A 27,132-nucleotide genomic window follows, 5' to 3' on the forward strand; every position below is an offset into this window, starting at 1 on the left:
GAAGATTTTTTTAAGTTTTTACTATATGCATATAGGGAAAATCAATGACCCCCCTGGGCAGGGCCAATTTTGACCCCAGGGCTTTTATTTGAACAAACTTGGTAGACACTCATTAGAAGATGTTTCATGCTAAATATCTTAGCTCTAGCTCTTTGGGTCCTTTAAAAGAAGATTTTTTAAGTTTTTACTATATGCATATAGGGAAAATCTATGACGCCCTGGGGCGGGGTCAATTTTGACCCCAGGGCTTTTATTTGAACAAACTTGGTAGACATTCACTAGAAGATGTTTCATGCCAAATATCTAAGCTCTAGCTCTTACGGTTCTTTAAAAGAAGATTTTTTAAGTTTTTACTATATGCATATAGAGAAAATCAATGACCCCAAGGGGCGGGGCCAATTTTGACCCCAGGGCTTTTATTTGATCAAACTTGGTAGACACCCATAAGAACATGTTTCATGCTAAATATCTTAGCCATAGCTCTTTGGGTTCTTTAAAAGAAGATTTTTTAAGTTTTTACTATATGCATATAGGGAAAATCAATGACCCCCCTGGGCGGGGCCAATTTTGACCCCAGGGCTTTTATTTGAACAAACTTGGTAGACACTCACTAGAAGATGTTTCATGCCAAATATCTAAGCTCTAGCTCTTATGGTTTTTTAAATGAAGATATTTAAAGTTTCTTTTTTGCCATGGCAACCAGAGTTCTGCATGGAATTAAATTCTTTGAACAATTTTTAAAGGTGACCACCAAAGGAACATTCCTGTGAAGTTTGGATGAAATTGGCTCAGTGTTTTATGAGGAGATGTCATTTAAAGCAAAAGTTTACGGACGGACGGACGACGGACGGACGACGGCCGGACGCCGGACGAAAAGCGATCACAAAAGCTCACCCTGTCACTTTGTGACAGGTGAGCTAAAAATCAGTAATGGTAATCTAATAATCATGACTAACCTCCATGCCAAATATGAAGACTGTGGGTCAAAGGAATTTTAAATTATTTGGCAGACAAGCCTTTTTAGTCAAAGCCCCTGTGACCTTCACATTTGACCCAAAGACCTCAATATCAATAAGGGTCATCTACTCATCATGCCTTACCACTATGCCAAATATGAAGACTGTGAGTCGAAGGAATCTTAAGTAATTGAGCAGACAATGAAAAAACGACAGACGGCAGGATGGCCAAGCTGACTCCAGTATAACCCCCTTTCAACTTTGTTGTGTTGGGGTATAATTATGTAATTTGATGTAAGTACAAGTATATAGTATGCACAATTATTTTTATATTCCTTATGCTTACATATTGTTAATTAAACAGTAATTTCTCAGACATACAAATGACTTATCAATAACCTCAAAGTATATTATCTCCTGAAAATAATAGCAAATTATGTCAGTGTTGTTTGTTTCATTTTATGCCTTTTCCCAACAGTATTTCAGTCATATAGGCGGGTAGTTTTCCAACCATCGTTCCTGGAGAGTTACACCAGTACTAGACTACCTTCCTCCATGCTAAACTACCAAAGCATCTCCCGGGGATTGAACCCACTCGAGAGGTAACTGGATTAGAAGTCATCCACTCTAACCCCTCGACCACAGAGTGTTGTTGTGAAACCTAGAAAAGTATTAATAAGAAATATTCGAGGGTAATACTGTTTCCCTTACCTGACAAAACATTGAACATTGTGATCCAGACATATCCAGTTGATGGAACAGTAAACAAAAATGACCACAGGTACATGAATGGCAGCGTCGCAAATCCATACAGGATAAACAGCAGTGCTATATGAGCTAGATTTGTCCCTGCTACAAACGCATCTATATCAAATGCCCGCAAGGTGATTAGTAAACAAACAACAGGTATAAGATAGTTTATCAAATCCCAACAAAATGTTGCTGGCCAGAATGTAAACGAATTAACGCCACTACTGAACTGCAAATGTTTGGCTTTAGTTGAACGTTCTTTGATAAGAAACAGCGTAAAACTGCTGGCTAGAAATGCCATTCCAAACACAATGTTGAAGGCAATTGTAAATCCGATAGTATCTTTCATGGCTTCATCGTTAATTTTATCTTGGGTAGATCTAGGTAAAGGATGGTTGATGACTTGTAGAGTACTGGACGAACTGTTGGTCACAAGCTGCAGAAGAGCGTTAGCTACCATTGCGATAGATATAGCTGGAGTATGATAACCCTGATTATTAAAGTATGAGGTCAAATGGAATTGTTCATTTTCTGCATTACTCCGAGGCTCAATGCTTGCTCCGACAAGATACTTTAAGTTATATGCTCCTATGTCATCATGACCTACTTTAAGTAAGTAATCAGAAATGTTTGCATCTTTCATAAATCCTGACTGATTGTTAACATAAATTGTTTCAGTTTGTAAGTCATGCTTAAACTGTTCTTTATAGAACTTGATGAATGAATTTTCTATTGATGCATTGGCTATTTTAGAGAAAACAACAACATTATCTCCTAAAGAATCAATGGTTAGATTAAGAGCTGGTGAGTCCTGAGGTCCAGGGAAAGTTTTAATTACAATCAAAGCAGTTATTGTGAAGAATAAAGGCACGCTCAACTGTGATACTGTAACACGCTGATTTCTGAATGTATGAAGAACACGCTTGATGAACATTGCATAGAATTGTTGAAGATAGAGGACAAGGTTTGTGTTTTTATCTATATTGTGTGTAAAACTGGCACTTCTATGGTAACGTGTCTCTCCAGAATAACTTGTATGGTTCTCTGCTCCACCTTTCAACAGGGGTGTCTGTTCATCTGTAAATAACACAATTATTTTAAAATGATATTATCTAGTTTTATACACTATATTTTCACCCTAAGCATTTTCACATTGCTAGTTTTACACTCTATATTTTCACCCTGAGCATTTTCACATTGCTAGTTTTATACACTATACTGTCGACCCAGCTTATAATGAACTCAATGGGACATTTAAATATCGTTTGTTATATCCGAAGTTTGGTAAAAGCGAAATAGCAACAACTTGCTGACTTGTTTGGGTGAATGAATTTGAATTTGAAAGGCATTCCTGTCACTGATTACCGTATAATCAGTATTTTACGGCAGCGGTAATTTAATGCGGGTCATTTTACTGAACAATGTATTATGTATATGAAGTACATAAAGTGCTTACCATTTGTATTCTTTTACTACTTGCTTGTTATTGTTTGGTTAATATTGCAAACAAAAAATCGGTTATTTGGTAATTATCAAGTATTTACAGCAATTTGTCAACTGAGGGTGCAAAATACAAATTTTCCGTAACAAGTAGGAAATTATGTTGTGAGAAAATTTTATCAAAATCTTAATTCTTACATGTGCAATCACTCGATTGAATAATTATTGCATAGCGGCATTCATGTACTGATCTTAATTAAGAGCATCTGGGTATTTTAATTATAACAGTTTGTTTTAACCGAAGAAATTGACATGTTTTTCAACGTTTGGGACTTGAACAAATAGTTCGCTATAGTCAAAAATTCGTTTTAAACAAGTACCTATTAAGCGATCTGATTTAATATAAAATTAAGAAGGAATCAGCCGGGGATGTCAGATTTAGTTTGCTATTAATGATAATTCGTTATAAGCAAGTTCATTATAAGTTGAGTCAACTGTGTTTTCACTCTTAGCATCTTCCCATTGCTAGTTTTATACACTATAATTTCACCCTAAGCATTTTCACATTGCTAGTTTAATACACTATATTTTCACTCTGAGCATTTTCACATTGCTAGTTTAATACATAATATTTTCCCCCTAAGCATTTTCACATTGCTAGTTTTATACACTATATTTTCACCCTGAGCATTTTCACATTGCTAGTTTAATACACTATATTATCACCCTAAGTTAATACACTATATTTTCACCCTAAGCATTTTTAAATTGCTAGTTTAATACACTATATTTTCACCCTGAGCATTTCTACATTTCTAGTTTAATAAACTATATTTTCATCATAAGCATTTTCACATTACTAGTTTAATACATTTTATTTTCATCCTGAGCATTTTTACATTGCTAGTTTAATACACTATATTTTTATCCTGAGTATTTTTACATTTCTAGTTTAATAAACTATATTTTCATCATAAGCATGTTGCTTGTTTTATACACTACATTTTCTAATAATCAAAGTGTAGATCTACTATGTTGAAGAAATTTTGGAGATATATTAAATTTACTTTGATGTTTGAAAATATCCATATGTTTTCTTTCTAAATGAAAATCTGATGAGACTATGTGACAGAAACAGTGTTGACTTTAGGACAGGAAAGGATTTAGGATGCCCGAAGAATCATAGATTTTTAGTATAAAACATAGTATTTAAATGCAATTAAAGCACTGAAATACAGTCATATTTCCCAGTTAAACAACACAAGTTAAAACTGGTTATCAGGTATTTGTTTACACACAAAAATGGAGAAAGAAATGCTAATCATCAATTACACAATACTGTAAATATGATATACATGAACATGGAAAACATAATTTTACTGAGACATAACATAAGAAGTTTTTCAAATAGAATGATTTCTCACAGTATCAACAGAATGCTATGGACGACTAATTTGAGAACTAACCTGTGTTTTTTCCATTAGAATTTAAAGGTATTCTACCTTTACCTTTCCTGACACTTTGTTTCCCTTGCTTTGCCTCCTTAATGCCAACACTTGTTTCTCCAACTCTAAAATATAATAAAACATTTCTTTTGAAATGATTGGTATCACAAATGTCACTCTTCTGGTGACAAAGGAAGCAGGCAAATTTGTTAAACTGATTTTATCTTTCTGATTGATACAAATCACTTGATTGAAGTTTCTAATTATGGTCCTCAGAGCATCATTTATTATGATAGAAAACCCATAAAAATTGAGAAGACATCATTTGAAGATATAATGATGTTAAGATATCATTTTGAAAATATTTAAGGTCATTTAGTTATTCATTTAAATTTCATTAATTATATAAGAAATACAAACTTAAAATTCAAGTGTAATGACGGCATGTTTATTTTCAAATTATCAAATTAATTAAATCAAATTAGACCAGGAAGATAATTACAGATTTATTTGGTAATGCTGATAGTGGGATATAAATCAGTTAAAGATTTTACAAATATTGTCTTAGAATCTCTTTTGAGATATTAAAATGTAAACCATAAATTACTGTTACATGTAGTTCTTGAAACATCTTACTGACTTTTGACATTATGCTCTATACCAAAAACTAGAATATAAACATAAGCTGTCGGTAGGACAGCACTATCTACTATTCGTAGTGCTTGATAGCAAAAGAGGCATGGTAATGTAAAATTTTCTAAGTTCACAAAAGGGCCAATTTTTTTTTCAAATCCATGTTAAAGGCCCGGAAGAGAGTCCTATTATCCCCACAAATAAGTGTATAAAATTTAAATTCTAAGTTGAACAAGAGGGCCAAGATCACTCATCTGAACCATCAAACTCATCTGAGCAATTACCTAGACAAGCATCCTGAACAAGTTTCATCACAGTTGAGTCAAAAATGTGACCCCTAGAGTGTTAACAAGGTTCTTCCATATTTGGGCGGTGTGACCTAGTTTTTTGACCGCAGTGACCCATATTCAAACTTGATCTAGAAATCATCAAAACAAACTTTCAGACCAACTTCCTGGATATTTGGCACTAGAGTGCTAACAAGATTTTTCTATTTTTAGCTCCTGTGACCTAGTTTTTCACCCGAAATGACCAATGTTCCAACTCGTTTGAGTAATTACATAGACAAACATTTTTAACTCCAGGTGACCCATATTCGTATTTGACCTAGATATCATCAAAATAAACTTTCAGACCAATTTCAAGGATATTGTTATCAAAATAGTAGCCACTAGAGTGATTTTTCTATTTTTAACTCTGTGACCTAGTTTTTCATCCGAGATAACCCATGTTCAAACTCATCCAAGCAATTTAACCTAGACAAGCATCCTGACAAAGTTTGATGATAATTGAGGCAAATATCTGACCACTAGACTGATGATGATTGAGGCAAAAATGGGACCACTAGAGTGTTAACAAGGTTTTTCCATATTTGGGTAGTGTGACTTTATTTTTGTCCCGAGGTGACCCATATTCAAACTTGACCTAGAAGTCATCAAAACAAATTTTCAGACCAATTTCCAGGATAGTTGGATTAAAACAGTAGTCACTAGAGTGTGAACAAGATTTTTCTATTTCTAGCTCCTGTAACCCAGATTTTCATCCAAGATAGCCATGTTCATACTTATCAGAGCAATTACCTAGACAAGCATCCTGAACAAGTTTGATGACGGTTGAGTCAAAAATTGACCACTAGAGTGTTATCAAGGTTTTTCCATATATGGGTGGTGTGACCTAGTTTTTGATCCGAGGTGACCCATATTTGAACCTGACCTAAAAACTTTAAATTTCAATTGATAGTTTGTTCAAATATAAGATCATTTTAAGGCGATACCTCAGGAACACCTCCTCCATGGTGGTAGTGGAGACATTGTAGCTGGTCACACCCAGATCATCCTTTTTATTGTCTAGCTCTGTAAACAATGTGGCAAATTTATGTGACATCTCATGAGGTAAAATATAAGACAATTCTGCCCCTACATTACTGTCAAGTTTCGCCTCCGGAATGTGTGTATTTATTAACGAAGAAACACCATCTATGTTACAGTTTTCATCTTTCACCATCGTCAAATGATAACCAGCTCCTGTAATTGAAAAATTAATCATTAAATTTTGTACCTATTTAGGCTGTGTCACATTTTACAACACTTATAGCTGGTATGAAAATAAACATATGTATTATTCGTTATCATAAACAATATGGTAGCTTAATGTGTATGTATGTGTAGTTCATCTACTTATGAAAGAAGTATAACAAAGTTCCAAAGCTACAAATGTATAAAAAAAAAACTTTTGTCTTTAGTGACCACTTTAAATCCGAAGCCTTCCCCTACTCCCTTGCATCATTTCCCCTCTATATTATTATGTGTTAAGGGACTTTTGCTCAATGAGACTGCTAATAAGTCAGCTAATTGTGACCACTTTTCCCCCGTCATATCTTTGTATATTTATAGAATGCCCCATTATGCAATTGCAAGTGTCAACAACCAAAACACAATGCATGTGTGACAAACTTAAGTTCCCTTATGGTTTTTAATTTAAGTATAAGCGTGATGTAAATTATCAAAAAACAAGAACATGTTTGTTAAACACAAATGCCCCCGGCTCAAATTCTTGTCAGTAGCAATATTTCAAAAAATGTTTACACATTCACTCAGTTATGGACAAAAAAAATGCCAAAAAATTGTAAACACAACTTATATAGCTTGACAAAGTCATGGCATTTTGTAATTGTGAAAAATATAAGTTGCCAAGTCATTGCTCTGTCTTGTGAAGTTGAAAAATATTCAACTTCATGCAAGTTATCTTCCTACCAATTATGAAATACATCTGTCATTAAATTAAGGCTGTGTGGGCAAAAGTGTAAAAATCTATTTTGAGCACTGGTGACCTTAACCAAACTGACCCTTAACTCTATCCAAAAGAAGAATACCATATAAGTTATCTTCCTACCAAATATGAAATACATCTGACAATAAATAAAGGCTGTATGGACAAAAGTGTAAAAATCTATTTTTAGCACTGGTGACCTTAACCAAACTGACCCCTAACTCTATCCAAAAGAAGAATACCATGTAAGTTATCTTCCTACCAAATATGAAATACATCTGTCAATAAATAAAGGCTGTATGGGCAAAAATGTAAAAAATCTATTTTTAGCACTGGTGACCTTGACCCAACTGACCCCTTACTCCATCCAAAAGAAGAATACCATGCAAGTTATCTTCCTACCAAATATGAAATACATCTATCAATAAATAAAAACTGTATGGGCAAAAGTGTAAAAATCTATTTTTAGCAAAAGTGACCTTGACCCACTGATCCCTACCCCAATCAAAAGGATGAATACCATGCAAGTTATCTTCCTACCAAATATAAAATATATCTGTCACTTAATAAAGGCTGTATGAGCAAATGTGTAAAAATCTATTTTTAGCACTGGTGACCTTGACCCAACTGACCACTAACTCCATCAAAGTTTATGTTTCTATCAATTATAAATAACATTTGTCTATAGAATAAGGTCAATACAACTGTAAAAATGTAAAAATCTATTTTTAACATTGGTGACCTTGACATCGGTAACATTGACCTTGACCAAAATGACCCCTTACTACACCAAAAGAAGGAGGACCACCCTTGGCATGTTTGTATTAAACATGAAAGACATCACATAAAAAATAAAGGCTGTATGAGCAAAAATGTTTATATTTATTTTTTAAACCAATGACCTTGACCTTGACCCTAGAGACCGCTTACTCCACAAAAAATTAGAGGACCATCAAAGATATCCACCTACCAAATATCAAAGATATCATTAAAGAAATTAAGCAATTAGAAGAAATTTAAGATAAATCCAACTTGCCGTTCTAGGTTAACCTCCTAAGGACAGATGGACGGACGGATGGTTCAATCACTATATGCCCGGGGGCATAAAAAAAAAAATTGATAAAACAAAGTCCTTCAGCGTGAGGTGTAAAACACTGCTCTGTTGAGATTTAGACTTAGTGCATTGACAGCAGTTACTTGAATTAAACATTGTAATTCTAATCAAGAAGTAGGTTGTTTACTCTTAATTACAAAATGCACAACAGGAAGCATAAAAAAATGATGAAAGTTTTAGTGTCAATGAAAATTGAAGAAGACAACATCAATAAATAATTCAAAAATAGAGGAACTAAATTCTGGAAAAATATATCAGACATGTACATAATAGATCTTTACTGTTTGTCAATAAATATTAGAAAGTCAAAGATTTTATTTTGGAAACTATTTAGTATATTGGAGAGGTATAATTATTACACATGCTGAAAACTCCTCAACCTCAAAGGACAGATAGCATGAATAAGTTTAAATTTGTTTTCTCCTGCTTTGTATTAAGAGCCTGTTGTTTTAGGAAACCATTTTGGGTATTTCCCTTGCACAGTTTCTTGATATAAATTTGACTGTACATATATTACCATATTTGTTCTTCAAGAACAAAGATGTTCCGCAGCATTTGACTGCCCCGTCTGCCATAATTGCTATCCTGTCACCAAGAAGGTCTGCCTCATCCATGAAGTGTGTAGTCAACAGCATCGTACGCCCCGCGCGATTCTTCTGCAGTACGGACCAAATGTGACGTCTAGCATCAGGGTCCATACCCGAAGACGGTTCATCCAGAATTACAACCTAAATCAGTACACAAAGTCAGGGCAAAAAATATCATTAATAGTTTTATTAAATTAACCTGATATTTATAACAAATGTATTATTTTACACAAGAAAATCTTTAACACGTAAGCCAAAAATACTTTTGAGCCACCTTAATAACAAACTAAACAAGAGCAACAGCGGGGCGAGGCATTGCTTGACTTTTTTACTTTTTCTAAAAGCAAAAATTGGTTTAAACAAATCTTTTAGAAGAAAATTAAAAGCGTTTTCGGGAGTTTTCATATAAACATATAGGCAAAATTAAAACTGTTCAATAGAATTTCCTTAAACTTGGCATGTTGTTAGAATATGATTACAGAAACATTCTAAGCAAAAAAAAATTAGGGTCACTGTTCTCACGATCATTAGACTTATTTAAAATGTTTAAGTGGCATAAGTAATTTAGTAATGGACATCACTTTGAGAAGCAGTAACGGTCTTTGACTGCTTTACGTCGAAGCACAAGTTGTACAGTATGTTATTATATGCGTTGACTTCAATAACATTTTGGAGTGCGCCGCTGTCGCCGACATGTGTTTATGTAAAATTAAATATTGTTGTATTATAAGAAGCTACTAACATGAATTTTCTGTGTTTATTTGTTATTTATTCTTCTAAGCAGTGTAAGAATTTTAAATCAATATCTCAAATTTATTACCCTTCCAGATTTTTTCCGCCTTTTTGATTGGATATTGATCACCCGAAAGATATTGATATAACCGAGCCAGACGGGTAATATACACATTAAATTTCCCCGTTGGGTACCCAACGTTGTAAACAACTTGCGCTGAGGTGATGCGCGTATGGTTCGGTTTTACGCGGTGTAAATTCCGATTTACAAGCACTTTTTAACTTTCAAATGATAAATATTTACCAAAGTAGAGTAATGATACAAATTCCCATCAGTATTGAAAACAAATATGACCTTGTGAAAGCTTGATATTAATTACAAAAAAGTGCTTTCAATAGACTACTCCTTTTCCCTTGTTTACATTCGTTAGGTACGGGAAAAATACGTCATGTATTTATGTGACGTCATGTTGTGATGAAGAGGTACCCTTAAGGGAATCTTATTTCGACGTTTCATTTGAAACAGCAATGATTTTTTAAAAAATCGTCTAAACTCGGCAGAGGAAGGGTAATAAAATTATTATTTTGGATTTGGAGTGATATATGTGGATATATTACCTGCCAAGATAAAATATCACCCTCGCCTAACGGCTCGAGTGATATAAAATCTTAGCAGGTAATATATCCACATATATCACTCCAAAACCAAAATAACATATAATATTTTACGCAACAAATTAAGTCTACTTATTTTTGGATAACCCCTCAAACACACAAACACACAAGTGAATCGCTATATGCCAACACATCACAGATGCTGCGGTGGCAAAATAAATTACGGGTTTAGGCAAAATTAGGATATTAAACTATGAAATAAAACCAGATACTTACAGCAAATGCATTAATTTACAACATCACTCCCTCCCCTATAAAACAAAAAAAAAGATACCTTTGAGCCTCCAATGAGGGCTATTCCAACAGAGAGTTTACGTTTCATTCCGCCAGACAGCGTCTTAGCTTGACTATGTCTTTTGTTTTCTAGATCTACAGATGCTAACATGTTATTTATTTCTGCTTTAATTGTTGCTGAGCTACATCCTTTCAACTGATCAAACAAGAAAAAAGCATATTTGTTCAGTTTAATTGTTTCCAAAAAATTGTTTTCATATACAGAGAAAATTTGAATAAAAATATTTTTTCAAGTGCTCCTTTCATTTTACATATTGAATTAAAGTCAATTTTGTTATTAACATACCATTGTCAATTTCCAGTGGGTTATGGGATCTAAGATATAAACAAGAGGGCCATGATTGCCCTTAGTCGCTCACCAAAAATAACTGTTTTTCAGTAAAAAATAAAAGACTACCTAAGAATGCTACAGACAGAGTTTGGTGATCATCCATCAATTAGTTCTGTAGAAGCAAACGTTTAAAGGTATTTCTGTTCTTAGCTTTAGTTGCCCCTAAAAGGGGGGAATCAAATTAATATGAGCAAACTTAATAAAAGACTACCTAAGAATGCTACAGACAAAGTTTGGTGATCATCCATCAATTAGTTCAGTAGAAGAAGGTGTCTGAAGGTTTTTCTATTTTTAGCTGTAGCAGACCCTGAAAGGGGCCAATCAAATTAATATGAGCAAACTTGATAAAACACTACCTAAGAATGATACAGACAACGTTTGGTGATCATCCATCATTTAATTTAGTAGAAAAAGATGGTTACAGGTTTTTCTATTTTTAGCTCTGATGACCCCTAAAAGGGGCTAATTGAAATGACATGAGCAAATTTAAGTGTGACTGTCACAAGGATGCTACAGATCAAATTTGAGGTTAATCTGCCCAGCAGTTACAGAGATGGCATTTTACGCATGATGATGGAGGACGGTCGCCAGAGTAACCCCCTTCTATACTAATAGCTCACCCTGAATGTTTGGTTCTAGTGAGCTAACAAGGTGCTGATGAAGATATAGAATTCATGTTTACATGCTTGAAGATTGGTTACGTTTTTTCTGAGGTTTACATTTTTTGATGCTCCTTCAAACAAATCAGATATTATCATGATTCGAAGCTCTTTCTATAACTTACTTTTCCAAAGAATATAAGATGTTCTTCTACTGTTAGTGTATCAAACAAGACATCATGTTGGGGACACAGTCCTAAACTACTTCTTACACTGCGGATATCTTTACGTATATCATAACCATTAACCCTTGCTGTTCCACTTGACGGGGGCATAAATCCTTTAACAAAATGGCTGACATTACGATACGATAATAAGTGTACATGTATAATACTTGGATAGTTAATCATAACAGTATTTTATATAATATTTGCATAGGGCTAATGTATCAACAATTTATTTACTTGCTAATAAGACAGCTTACAAGATTTGATGTATGGTATAAACCTTAAAATTTTCAGAAAAAAAGAGAGAACAAATATGGTAATAAATCAATCATATGAAACATTAATATAATAGGGAGTACCTGTAAGCATGGACATGGTTGTTGTTTTTCCTGCTCCATTATGACCAAGTAATGCAGTAATCTGCCCCTCATACATGTCTAAAGTCATTCCACATACTGCTACCTTCTTTGTGTCTCTTGCTTTGAACTCCTTTATTGTTAAATAATGTATTTAAAGGCTTATACCATAGTTACATACAGACATATGAAAGAAAAATTTTCAAATTCAAGGGCAGATTACTCAAAAACATTATCTTATATCCTAAGATCATGGAAAAATAAAAGAAATTCTATCATACAGTTTTCAATTTGCTAAATGTTAATACATCCATCCTGCCTATTAATCTTGGTCTGTACTGTTCGTTAATCAATTAGTACATATTTTGAAATTTTCCTAAAATTGATTGTCTTGTCCAGAATGACAGATGAACAATGTCAACAATGATGTTTAGCAACTGAACTGCAGTCATCAAGTGCTGTGTTGTAGCTGTAAAAAGTCGCCCTGTACTTCATCAGTTTTGTTTTATTTTTCTGGTCCTTCAAAATCACTTATTCCAATTCTTTATTATGTTGAAATAATAGCGAAGTGATTGAGTTGGTGCAAGGAGGTTTGAAAAGATGTTGTACTAAATATTATCCCTAATGAACATACACAAATAAATTAAGTCCGAAATTTTCTCCTTTGAATTTTGTTTCAATGCTCTTGAAGGATATCTCCTTTTTCAAAGCTTTCATACTTTCATGATTGAAGGATATAAAGCTACATTTGGCTGCCAGTGTTTAGCAAGATTGTTGGCATGTTGAGTAGAGTCATACTACAGCAAACTTTTTATAACAATTTGTGTGTCATATGTGTTGTATCCATGTGTTATATGTGCTGTATCCATGTGTTATATGTGCTATATCCATGTGTTATATGTGCTGTATCCATGTGCTTTATGTGGTGTATCCATGTATTTTAAGTGATGTACCCATGTGTTATATGTGCCGTATCCATGTGTTATATGTGCTGTATCCATGTGCTTTATGTGGTGTATACATGTGCTTTATGTGGTGTATCCATGTGTTTTATGTGCTGTACCCATGTGTTTTATGTGCTGTACCCATGTGTTTTATGTGCTGTACCCATGTTTATATGTGCTGTATGCATGTGTTTTATGTGCTGTACCTTTGTGTTGTATGTGCTGTACCTTTGTGTTGTATGTGCTGTATGCATGTGTTATATGTGCTGAATCCATGTGTTATATGTGCAGTATAATGAACTATAACAGGACAATACCTTTCTTAAACTCCTAATTTGAATACCAGCCCTGATACCAACCGGATCAGCTTCAAAAAATTCTGGTGCCTGACCTAAGGAGATATTCTTGTCTTCTGGTACAAAGTCATCTGGTACTGTGCCAAACCAGTATGCACTCTGTAAAGTGGCATACGTAAAACATATTACTGTATCAATCTGAATCTCAATTCATTTAAATACAATACTGTCTATCTTCCATGAATGAATTGTAATGACAAGCAACTTTAAATCATATACTCATCATATCTGCATGTTAGTATCTAGTAAACAACATTAAATTCTTTTGTAAAACACTACATGTACTTGCCCTTACCTAAAATAAAGCAGTTTTTAGGTGTCACTCTACCAGCAAAATCTAAACAGTCTAGCTTTTCTTAAAGCCAGACCAAATACAATGTATATATGTAAGATATACAAGCAGAAATGTACATGTTAAAATTATATAAAAATAAAACTACAATTCTAGCTAAATCACAAGTTATTCTCAAAATATAATAATGTAATCAAAACAAGAGGACCATGTTGGCCCTGAAATCGCTCACCTGTATATAGGCCCGGGGCAAGGCCAATTTTAACCCAAGGGCTTTTATTTGAACAAACTTTGTAGGCACCCATTAGAAGATGTTTCATGATAAATATTTAAGCTTTATCTCTTTGGGGTTTTTATGAAAAAGATTCTTTAAAGTTTTTACTATACACATATAGGGAAAAACAATTAATAACCCCTCCCCCCCTCCCGCCCCGGGGCGGGCCAATTTTAACCCGCGGACTTTTATTTGAACAAACTTGATAGACACCAACTAGAAGATGTTTAATGCTAAATATCTAAGCTCTAGCTATTTGGGTTTTTTAAAAGAAGATTTTTTAAGTTTTTACTATATACAAATAAGGAAAATCAATGACCCCAGGGTGGAGCCAATTTTAACCGCAGGGCATTTATTTGAACAAACTTGGTAGACACTGACTAAACAATGTTTCATGCCCAATATTTAGGCTCTAGCTCTTTTGGCTTTTTGTAAGAAGATTTTATAAGTTTTTTCTTTAGGTTGCCATGGCAACCAGAGTTCTGCATGGAATTAAATTCTTTGAACAGTTTTTAAAGTTGACTACCAAAGGAACATTCCTGTGAAGTTTGGATGAAATTGGCTTAGCGGTTTATGAGGAGATGTCGTTTAAAGTAAAAGTTTACAGACGGACGACAGACGAAAAACGATCACAATAGCTCACCATGTCACCTTGTGACAGGTGAGCTAAAAAATGGAAGCATACATGGAAAATACAAATATGTCAAATTCAAATTTCTACTTACAGTTACAAAAAAGTACCATTTCTGTGGTATACCAAATTCTCCGGGAAACACTGCTTCCACATACCATGTGATTATACCACATAGAAATATATCTATGATGAGCATGATCAGAACATGAAACAAGGTAAAGTCATCATCCACGCTTACACTGTCCATTATATTAGACCACTGTACACCAGAACCTGTAATATATATATATATCAACTAGAAATGTCTCCAATGAAAACAAATGCCACCACTTTATGCTGTTACAGTGGCATATCTACATACTTATGCATTTCTTAACAAAAAGCATTAATGAGTAAGAGTCTTATTATTATTAAGCTTCACAAATCTATTACTGAGGGAAAGTCTTGTCATTGATTAGACAAATATCTAAAGCATCACTGTGACCTTGACCCAATTACCTCAAAATAAAAAGCAGTCTTTTCCAGGACATGAACAAAGTCCTCATACAGTGTCATAAATATAGGCTAATTATTTTTTAAGTTATTGGCTTTTTTGCAGTGCCCTCATAGCATTGACCTTTGACCCAATGACCTCAAAAGAAAAGAGATTGGTTTAAACATGTTTATTTAAGCTCGATTGCGAAACAAGTTCTTGCAACTTATATTAATAACTTTCGAGTCCGCTTCCTGGAACCAACCAGTACTGGTGTCTTATGGAGAAACATGGTCGTGACCCGAGTAGGGCTCGAACCCATGATCTCTGGGTTGAGAGGCAGACACCTTAACCATTAGGCCACCGCTAAGAGATTATCTACTAATCAGATCAACCTACACACCAAATTTTAGGACTGTAAGCAAAAGTGTTGTTTCATTATTGGTCAAACAAATTTGTTATGGTCAATGTCATAATAACCCTGATTTTTGAACTTCCGACTTAACAAACCAACAGATATCATCTTCTAGTTATTACAAAGCTTCACACCAAATTTTATGATTGTTGGTAAAATGTTCTCTAATTATTGGTTAAACATTCATATAGTGGTCAAGGCCACTGTGATTATGACCTTTGACCTACTAACCTCAAAATCAATAGTGGTCATCTACTGGTCATTTACTAGTAATGACTAACATCAAATCTTAGAACTGTTGTTAGAAGCACATAGGCATGCACTCACACATACACTGGTAACAATACATGCACCATCCCTCATTAAATGGTGGGGTATAGAAAATAAAGATACCTGTTCCCTCATACATCCCAATGATTTGACCCCCGTATGCCATAGCTGTGTTAGGTAGTAGACATGTAAGTATCTTCTGAGTCCAGGTCATAGTTTCATATCTCGGTTGTATGAAGAAATAAGGAATGTAGGTCACAAAGAAAAAAATACCTCCGCCAGCAGCACCAGAGTTAGCTGTAAGATAGAATATACAAGCATTTGTTATGCTTTTTCTGTTACATTTACTTTGATCAAACTGTGAACTGAACTGGTCAAATACCACATGTTAGGTTAACTTATTTTTACATTTAAATTATGTAAGTGCACAACAACTTTAGGTCTTAACTAGCTCTAAAGTGTGTACACATTATATATTGTGTTAACATTGCTGTTTGATAAATGTAATCATTTTTGAATCATTTCTAAAGTTCTTTTGTTACAATTTTAAGTACAAGATGGCCATGATAGCCCTCATATCGCTCACCTGAATACTGAGGCTCTGAATTATCATTGTTAGCAATGAATGAATGGCAGATATAATACAATAAATGAAAATAATACAGCAGAAAATATTTAAAGTCAAACAGCGGAAAATACTTATATGTTACAGCTGATATCATTACTGAAAGTTAATTGTGTTTCAAAGCGTTAAGTACTGTGAACTAAGAGAAGCACAGTTTATCTTTTACAAAAAGTTTACCATCATAAAGATTGAGAGAACTCCAACAATATTGCATTTCATATACATTTAAATTAAAAAGCAAATAACTTAAAAAAAAAAGAAAAAAAAAGAAAAAAGTGAAAAACTGTTGTACATCCAAAACAACCTATCAATAGACTGTTTTGTTTATTCTGCAGTCCGTAAATGATCATATAGCTTTGTAAACCTGAAATGTCTAATGGGAAAGACTCACCTTTCTTAAAGAATACGCTGTTAGCAAAACAGAAAGCTATAGTTGATATCGCATAGATCATTATAAATATAAACAATATGGATGGATCAGTTTTCCCTATCACTGGTCCCTTGTTTGTGTCTATACACAGAAATAGTGTCATAATTGCCACGGTAACCAGCAAAAACAGGAAGTTCTTGACAAACCATGCTGCCCAATGTAACCAATTATCTACACCCATCATCTTCATTGATTCCTGAAATAATAAAAATAAAGATTTTTTGTTGTGTTAATAAACTAAATCTATTATGATCATGTTTTGACTTCGAAGCTACTAGCCTCTAAAGCATCTAGTACTTTTGCCATATTTTCAAAAAAAGCTAGAAACATAAGCATCCTTCCCTTCACAGCAAGGGAAGTTTAACCTGAAGCATACAATTGTACTATTTCAAAAGTTTGAGGTTTGGATCCGCACTTTCAGTGAAAAATCTTGATAAATTCTACACCTGCACATGCAACAATAAAGTTTTTACCGTAAGTACATAATAGGATATAATTTGAAAATTCTTTCAGATGGATTATGGTTCTCATAAGTGCACTCCTCTCACTGGAATCTCTCTTAAGCTTACAGAGATATTCTCTGGAAATACAGAACATGTTAACCTTTAACCTGTAAATGTGAACTCAACCTTTGTGGTAGGTGTCGTGGTGTTGTGCATTACACCTTGTCTTAATATGGTATATATTTGTGCAACTTATTTCAAAATTCTTTGATGAATGGAAAAGTTATGGACCAGCAATGTTGATCTTTGATCTCCAAGTGTGACCTTGAGCTTGGAGGGGTTTAGGAGTTGTGCTTGACATGTCATCTTATTATAGTAAAGACATGAGCCAAGCCATTTCAAAATCCGTTGCTGAATGACTAAGTTATGGACGGTCCAAACAGACATAAGGAGTGACAGACAGAGACATGTGACAAAATGGATTAAAGGGTCTTTTCTTTTGTTATTTTCTTTTGTTTAATAGAGCCATTGGCCCCTTCTACTGTTACAGAATGTACTCTATTCTTCTCTTTTATTCTGTTAACAGTTAGATGGTCTCTATTCATTTTAGTAGTATGGACACAAAGACAGACAGACAGACACAATGATGGAGCCAATTTGTATATCCCCCTATTTCCTTCCAAGAGGCGGGGCATAATTCATGCCATGACTAAGGGGCCTTTTACAGTGACCTCCAATTATGATACAGCTGACATGTATTATGTTTCAAATGGATACCTTCAGTAGTTTTGAACATTGATATTGCATGTAAAACTGAATCCAAGAATTTTCTAAGTTCACAAAGGACTATGATTCAGTCAAAATCCATGAGAGAGGTAGGGCTTTGGACAGTGATATCAAATTATGGTCAGAAAGACATGTCTTAAGTTTAAAATGAATACTTTCTGTTGTTTGGAAGACTGATGTTGCAAAAAAACTTTAACCAAGAATTTTCTAAGCTTACAAAAGGAGCATTTTTCAAGCATTAAGTCAAAGTCATGGGCCTTGCACAATGACCTCCAATTATGATCATGATGGTGGGCGTTAAGTTTCAAATGAAAACCTTCATTAAATTTGAAAAGTCAATGGCATGAGGAAACTTTAACATGGAATTTTTCTTTGTTCATAAAGGGTCATTATTCTGTCAAAAATAATTTTAGAGTAATGGGCCTTGATAGTGACAGCCCATTTTAATCCCAAATAAATGTGTACAGTATCTTTAAAGTCCAGTGAGATATAACATACATTAGATAAATTCAAAATCCCTAAAGAAAGCCCAGCACGGCAAAATTGAAAATGCTGCAGACTCGGTTTGATAGAGCCTGTTCATGGGCGGTATTGGAAAGTTCAAGTTACCGTCCACGCCCCGGCTTAAGCAGAATTGGAAATGGTGATATTTTGAATTTAGAAACATCTGCAGATGTGTTCATCATGGAACCTTTAATGTGACAATGTCGTGCCGCCATTCCATGAAAAGCGGCGTATGGTCCCCAAATAAAACAATGCGTGTGCTCTAAACGAGTAAAAAATGGGCGGAGCTAAATACCATGGAATTTTGAAAGGGGATCAAAGGTTATGAAGCCTGTATATCAGATAAGCTGCCAAAAGACAAATTCAAAAAGCAGGCCACATATCCTAAGGGTGATTCAACATTATTCAAGTAGGAATATTGGAACCACCCAACTAGATAATGCCGAAAAGTTAAAACTAAAAATACCACAAGCACAACAATAATGTCGTGCTGAACGATCTTCAAGGATCGAAAATATAACATCATTGATTAAATGTACGGGGAGACTTTTTACAGCCGCCACACGGCACAAATAACACGGATGTGATCATAAAATAGATAAATTCAGAATCCCTAAAGAAAGCCCAGCACGGCAAAATTGAAAATGTTGCAGGCTCGTTTTGATTGAGCCTGTTCATGGACGGTACTGAAAAGTGCAAGTTACCGTCCACGCCCCCTAGCACTAAGTTGTAAGTAAAGTGTTACATTGTCACTAACACTGAGGCCCGGATGAGTAGAATAGCCTTACTATTCTTTCAAAAGTCATGCTAAAATCTCTGTTGCTACTACACCAATGAACTTACATATTTGATATGTTTGCTTTATATCATAAGAAATTAGACTTAAGTCCCTTTCATTAAATAGCATCACTGAATCAAAAAGAAACAGTCACTGTGAACCAGAATTGTGTTTCTTCATTTAATAAGTAAACATTTATGAAGTTATTCTAACCTGTCAGTTATATCTACATTAGGCTGCTATATTTTTTACCTTCAGTTTTCTCTCCTTCTCATGTACTATTTCCTTCACAACAACGAGAGAAACAATAACAAAACTCAACATAAGAATAATTGGAAACTGTTGTTGTATAACCAGTATAAAATTATCATCATTAAATGCTGGATATGGATGACGTTTCAGATGAACATTGACACTATCTAAAATATCAGTCTGGTTTACCCCACCCACTTCCCTCAACACTGCAAAATTTACAGCATGTTGTACAGCTAGGAAACCTTCTCTCACATATCCTGAAAATTAAATTGTTATGTCTTACTAGAAATAAAAGACTGTTGTAACAATTTAACTTTATTACAATAAGATATATTGATAAAAGAAACTAAACTAGATATGTTATTGAAGTAATTAATTTCATTGTAGCTGAACTACATATATATTTGAATGCAGATGAAAAGAACATAGTGAATGGAAATTTCATTAAAAATACACTAAATGTGCATGATTAATGAAAGCATATACATATCTGCAAACCTCATTTTACATAACTTACAAATGTAAGAAAAGTTGATAAATAATTTAATTTTAAAGAATTATTTTCTAACATGAAATCTGTGAGGTCATAATGCAATAATGGTCTTTACCTGGATCACCACCACATATATCATAAGGTTCTCTTGGACCGACTCTCTGAAATATTGGAAATGTAAATTCTGTTTGCCAACGTGTGTCTTTTCGAAACAGCTTATTATCTTCTTTGCCTGCATTTCGAGGGGATGAACTAAATCTTAATTTGTATGCTATTTTATCTGGGAGCAAATCGTCATGGAAATGGTTAGTGAATACAACCCCTGCCAGGAATTTGTAAGTGTTATTGTTTGTAGAGTTTGAAAACATTAGAAAATTCTTCATTTCTTCTTCAGAGTCAAATCCTTTTATACCTGTAAAATAGAAGTAATTTGTAATTCAATGAGTTTTTAATTTGTATGCATAACTCAATGCATTATCTTGACACATGAAATCATCAACTTCAAAGTGTTGAGCGGCTAGAAGCATGAATAACAAGGGTCAAAAACGTGACGCTGATCTTCACTCATGAGACCATGATAAAACATTCATTAAATTAAAACCTTATCATAATATTCTTCATCATAATCTACAAGAAAAAAAAAATCAAAATAATGATTAACATTCAACAAGCATGAAAAAAAAAATTGTTACAATAAATTATCTGCTAGTCAAACCTACCTTAGTATCTATTATCCTTTGATATATAGAGAAATCCTTTTGGTTAAAATATTTTTGTGTTTGTACAATAAACCTTATATAACACATGTAGTATTACAGAGTATTTTTAACAAAATCAAATTTTATTTAGCACATGTATTTATCATAGTTTAATGACTTATTTTCATTGCCTGTGAAATATATAATACATCGCAATATTTTAAATGTCATCGTAATACCTTTAAAATTAAGGGTATCTGATGCTCGTTCCAAAATTCTTCTTGTAACGTTGTTATCCGGTGTAAAAGCAAGATTTCGAGGCAAGTCTGACTTCGTGGAAATTGTATCCCAATCTGCACATTCTGGCCATCCTATATTCTCCTTCATTTCTCCCTTTACCCTCATACGTATGAAGATAAGAATTAACGTGAAGAATGTCGGAATTCCAATCTCAAGAAATGTTATGAATGGTTTACGTTTCAGGATAAGAAAGTTCTTCCATAGTAGTAGTAAAAAATGCTGCCCTTTTCTACCCATATTTGCTTGTTTGGAATAATACAGCTGACTTCTTTGTTGTTGTTGTTGTATTTCTATTGTCACATCTATATCCAGGACATTATGGCATCATTTACACTGCTGGATAGAGTCCTGAAACAAGCAAGGGACGTTAAAAATTAAATTTCATTAATAATACAAATGGGTAACATTATAGAATTATGATGGAATTACTTCCCTCGATTTTAAAATAATTTTCTACAATTCATTTGAATTTTATATAGAAATGTAAAATAGAATAAATGGATTTAGAAAAATAGTATAATACATCCTTAATTAACACGATATTAACCTATAACAAATTTACAACAAGTGCTCCATTATAATATTATATATAAATATGTGTGTGTATATTGTATGTAACTATAAACTTTTTACTTCCAAAATTTTCATAATGAGAACTTCTCAATATGGAGATTTAATATTCTTCATACAAAGTAAATGTAGCATTCTAATGTCAATTTAACAAAATACCCATGCAATAGCAAAATTGAGGAAGAAACACAAAGAAAGAAAAACAATTCTTGACTCACTTGTTTGATATCAAATATTAAAATTCAAAGAACAAAAAATGAAACTCTCTTTCTTGTATGTTTCACTGATACTGATGTAAGTTGAGAGCTTGATAACACTGTATAGATATACAGCAAGTTAGACCCACATTGTAACCTAAAAAAATCTTAAACATTTATCAAAACTTTGTATTTTAACTTCCTCAAACTGAAGTACAATGTTTTCAAACAATTGTGACTCAACACTTTAACAATTTTCAACAGAATTTCTGTCCAGTCAGAACAATGTGACAGTATAGTGACCGGCACAGTGTGATGCTGAGTGGCCCCATGTATCACATGTATACACATGTATGTACTGAATGTTATAGTTACATTGATTGATGTACTAATAACTGACACACAGTCATCAAATCAGTATCATCCCTATTCATGTGTCATAGATATACTGGTAAAAATTTAACCTTAATATCCTTGATAACACCTCTCTTATTTTTATCTATTTTACTTACTTCAATAAATTATAAAATAGAGTGAGACAGTGGCTAAAAAAGTCTTACATAAATCATTTGTTCAAAGTGTATAAAGCTATATATTTGCTGTCTGTGCCTTGTAAAATCATTGATTAAAATTGTGGTTAAAATGATAACAGAATACTTGGTTTTAAAGAATGTTGTTAGTATATTTAATGAACACCTGAGTATGGCATGTGGAAATCAGCGCTAAACCTACTAAAATAGCAGTTGAATATTTTGTTCTGGGACTTTCTATTACATTTACACATATTAAATTACATTACATGTGTAAGGCACATTTCAAGAAACTACCATTAGGTTATGAATATAAAAATAACATGACTTTACTGTCTTTAAATTTTATAAAATATTTCATCAGATATAGCTTTATCTTCCATTGAGTCAAACCCCTGCTGGAGACCTAGACTTTGTCAATTTTATACATATACTCTAAATGTATGAACATTTCTTGTGAAATCACTCTATAATGTAATGTAATATTTAAAAAAAAAACAACACCAGAAAATTGCATACAGTGTTAAAGGTTTTTTATCTATCACATAACAGGTTGCATGATTCAGTTACACAAGTTGCTAACAATGGACCAGATTTAAATTGGGAATGTATGGTAAATGGTGTATATGTCAACGTGTTCAACATGTTGTGTCCAAATATTAATAAATCAGTGCATTTATAAGAAAGTTCTAGAAAACTGAAAAAAAAAATCCATATTTGACCTTGACAGTTAAGGTCATTTTAAGGTTAAGAGCCATACCCGTACTTTAAATTTTTAATATGATGGTTAAATGTACATAAAACATTTATTGTTAATGTCCTTTAGTCTAAGTATGAATTAAATGCATCCATAAATAACTGAGTTATGGCAACTTTAGAAAAATTCAAAAACTTGACCTTCATGGTCAAGGTCATTTTTAGATCAAGGTGACACAGCAATTATTCAACATGCCTGCTTTGTTATAAATGTTGTTTTGCCCAAGAATTAGGTTATCAAATTTCTTATTCCTAGCTATTCACCAGGGACCTTTCACAATTCTTCTATATTTAGTGACAGTGATCTAGAGTTTGAACCAAGGGAGCAAAAGCAATCCAAAGTGAGGTCAGCACATTAGCCTGCTCTATACTAATCTTGTATGATTAAAATATCTCATTCCAAACTCTAGTAACTGACCTGAAACAATTCTTTTAACCTTGACCTTGATGCTAAGGGGACCCAAAAACAATTGAGGTCACCACATAAAAGCTTGCCATACATTATGCTGGTTAACAAGAGCTGTCAACCAAGTGACGAATGCCCCCGAAAAGGTTTCATAAGCATCAAGTATTATGAAAAGCAAAGAGAATGAAAGTAACTAATAGCTGAATACTGTTCTTTGTATTATTGTACCATGTAATCTCTAATTGTGATAGCATGAACCTTCAAAATATAAGTGTGACCTTGACCTTTGAAGAAGGGACGTGGTTCCTAGATGCGTCAAAATGTTGTTATAAGATAGACATTTGTGCCAAATTATTTCAAAATCCCTCAATGCATGACAAAGTTACAGTCTGGACATGATTGTTGTGTAAGTGGGGCACATCCCCCTTCTGGCAACCCCCTGACGTATCTTTTGGTTGGGGGGCTGCGCTGAAAAAGTGGTCTTTTTTAAACAACATTTCTCAAACAAAAACAAGTGTTGGGGGCCTAAATAAGGCATTTTTTCACCATTTGAGGCAACAAAAAAAGGGGGGATGAAAAAGGCGTTAAAAGGGTGTGTATATCAGGTAATGGGTTAAAGCAGCTTGCCTCCTGATTCTGATGAAAATTACTTATTTCATACCAGTTTTTTGCCAGTCTTTTAAGGTGTGTGAACTTTTGTCTAAGATACATGATACTTTTATTCCAGGGCTGGCGAAATTCCAGGGTTTTATAAGTAAATTTATCTCTTTCATACTTTATTAATTTTGTTCTTTAACCCATTACTTCTTATAGACATCTTTTCACCTGCCATCCCCTTTCAAAAAGATACATCAAGGGGATGCCAGTGGGGGGATGTGCCCACTTTTGTTTGGGGTTTGAAGGGGGTCGGCAGATCCCCCTTATCTCCAAGAAAATTTTGGACTTCTGAGAGGCTAAAAGTGGCCTCAGGTTGACCTTAAGGTAATGTGCAACCAACACTGAAAAGCCCTTGACTCTATCTTAATCCATTGAGAAGTTGCAGCACTTTGAAATCAGTTTTGATGGAAAAATCAATTCAAAATAGTGATTTTTGTCAATTTTGAGATGTCCCCTCATTGCCATGGTAAAGGAAATTTAAGATTGAGTATGCAGTTACAAAGGCTATGGTTAAGTCAAAACATTTGTGCCAAGTTTGATCAGTATTGAAGCATTTCTTTATAGTTTCATAGTAATTTGAACTTGTAACAGGAGGCTTTTAACAGCAATTTTTACAAAATGCTTATGAAGTAATGGGTTAGTTGACTGTACTGGAATATACATTGATAGTTTATCTACATCTACATTGTACGTCGGCGCAATCACACTTGATTATGACGCGACGGGTGGTGCTAGGTCAAGAAAAAGAAATATACAAGAAATGATAGAAAGTTAGAAGAGGTTGGATAGTACAAAGGTAGAGATATAGACAAAAAGTATGGCCAGCTATATTTCGCCTCTTCAACCCAAACCTCTCCGGTTACGGTGGCCGCTGCCGGCACAGCCTTGGATATCACTAGTGGGTACTTGTAGCTGGGCCCATAAGGCGACTTAGAATGTGAGGGCTGATAGCCCCTGCTTGAAGGATACCAAGTCAGGGGCCTCTGCAACGGAGGCAGGTAAGCTGTTCCATATTGTGGCTGTACGAGGGAAGAAGGAGTTCTTGTAGTACGATGTAGATGTGGATGGTAGATGGAACTTCTTGGAGTGGTCACTTCTAGTGCGGCTCGGGGCAGGGGTGGGATAATCGCTGACTGGTATGTCCACAAGGTCATTGGTGATCTTGAACATCATGGTCAGCTGGGCTTTGGTCCGTCGTGACTCTAATGGTAATGATTTAACTGTAAACCGTTACTGTTTCCACATGATGGTACAGTTCAAGGTACATCAAAACACCCATACAGTATGATGGCTTAAACTATTTTCAAGGGGAGTAATTATTTCAGTAAGAACTGCAAAAGATGAATATAAATATGCTTCAGTTAGTGAAATATGTAAGCCCTTTGGATTTCAGGTGGAAAACAGCACAGGAAAAAATTCTTTGTCTGTTATTACAATGTGTTGATTTGTTTTCCTGACATCTCGTTCCATTTAAGGGGTTTAGTAAGAACTGACCATCGGCTGAAACACCCTGCTGAAATTCATGAAAAAATTATTGCGCTGCTATTTTTGTTGGATATTTTCCATAAATTAAGCTCTGTACTGTCAGTTTCTAAATAAATATGATCTTTTTTTGTTATTTATATGTAATAACTGACATAATGATTTTTGTTAAAGGACAGATTGCTTAGCACAATTTCAGCGAGATATTGCCCAGCACAATATCTCGTCACGCAGTACAATTAGTCGGACTGCAGAGGGGGTGGGGGTGAGACAGGAAAGATGAAGTGTCTAAAAATGAATGAGGTGATTTGTTATGAATTAAATGTAACATATTCAAATGTACATATCCAATTGCGAGTATACTCCTTGCGGAGTGTTGCAATAACTTGAGATGATGATAATGATGATTCAACATAGTTTTAAAACTGTATTTACTAGTAAAAACGCCTCTGAATTTTCATGGGTTGATTTGGTTAGGGTACGAAAAGACTTGCATCACAAAAGCATTGCAGGATCACTCAAAACAACATAGAGTCACGATGGTAGATAATTAATATAAGAGAGTAAAATGCAGAAAAATGAACTTGATTTACCAGCTGTTTCGATATTTTGCAGATAGTTTGTATTTTCTTACTAAAAGTCAGCTGACGTGACCCCAATGCACCGGATGTAAACAAATATAAAGAATATAATTCTACCGAATGACAATTGTTCAGATATCGCTGTAGGACTGTTTGATGGATAAATATATATATTTTATGAATCAGTGAGCATCATTCATTTTCATTTGATTCCTAGTCCTTTTTAAAAATAAGGATTCAAATTTAACCAAACAAATATGTTGACAGTCTTTCATACTTTTATATGTCTATCTTTAATTTTTGTCCGATATCATGGCATTTCTGTTAAGAAAATAACACTTAAAAGATGGAAAAACTGCAGGAAAGAGTTCTTAGATTTGTCTAAAATGATTTTAATTCTGCTTACGAAGATATGTTGATAAAGATTAATATACCAAATTTAAAAATAATTAAGAAGGATGATGGCTATGGCTATTGAAACTTTTAAGATCTTTCATAATATGCCTCCTGCAGTTTTGTCTGATCTTATTGTCAAGAAAACATCTGTTATAAATTTTAAATATATTGCAGATCCCTC

General features: G+C 33.9%; 1 protein-coding gene across 3 annotated transcripts in view; it reads right to left on the reverse strand.

Moving 5' to 3' along the window:
* The window catches only part of LOC132759503 (phospholipid-transporting ATPase ABCA3-like), a 41,026-nt gene extending 14,373 nt beyond the window's left edge, over window positions 1–26,653 (reverse strand). Inside the window, exons 1-15 of one of the 3 annotated variants that reach the window (XM_060751284.1) lie at window positions 26,568–26,653; window positions 21,316–21,724; window positions 20,494–20,790; window positions 19,883–20,142; window positions 17,081–17,315; window positions 16,188–16,361; window positions 14,999–15,180; window positions 13,669–13,806; window positions 12,411–12,540; window positions 12,010–12,164; window positions 10,875–11,030; window positions 9,124–9,334; window positions 6,498–6,747; window positions 4,613–4,716; window positions 1,668–2,783 (exon numbers count right to left, since the gene is read on the reverse strand). In XM_060751284.1, the coding sequence (XP_060607267.1) occupies window positions 1,668–2,783; window positions 4,613–4,716; window positions 6,498–6,747; window positions 9,124–9,334; window positions 10,875–11,030; window positions 12,010–12,164; window positions 12,411–12,540; window positions 13,669–13,806; window positions 14,999–15,180; window positions 16,188–16,361; window positions 17,081–17,315; window positions 19,883–20,142; window positions 20,494–20,790; window positions 21,316–21,613 (3,706 nt within the window). In that variant the 5' untranslated portion in view covers window positions 21,614–21,724; window positions 26,568–26,653. Of the gene's footprint in view, window positions 1–1,667; window positions 2,784–4,612; window positions 4,717–6,497; window positions 6,748–9,123; window positions 9,335–10,874; window positions 11,031–12,009; window positions 12,165–12,410; window positions 12,541–13,668; window positions 13,807–14,998; window positions 15,181–16,187; window positions 16,362–17,080; window positions 17,316–19,882; window positions 20,143–20,493; window positions 20,791–21,315; window positions 21,725–22,164; window positions 22,285–26,567 lie in introns of those variants that run through there. The other 2 variants (XM_060751287.1, XM_060751285.1) reach the window with 2 other exon arrangements.
* Window positions 26,654–27,132: the final 479 nt, after the last annotated feature.

This window comes from Ruditapes philippinarum, unplaced genomic scaffold, assembly GCF_026571515.1.
Source record: "Ruditapes philippinarum isolate M1 unplaced genomic scaffold, ASM2657151v2 ctg1845_1_1_1_1, whole genome shotgun sequence".
Taxonomy (NCBI): domain Eukaryota; kingdom Metazoa; phylum Mollusca; class Bivalvia; order Venerida; family Veneridae; genus Ruditapes; species Ruditapes philippinarum.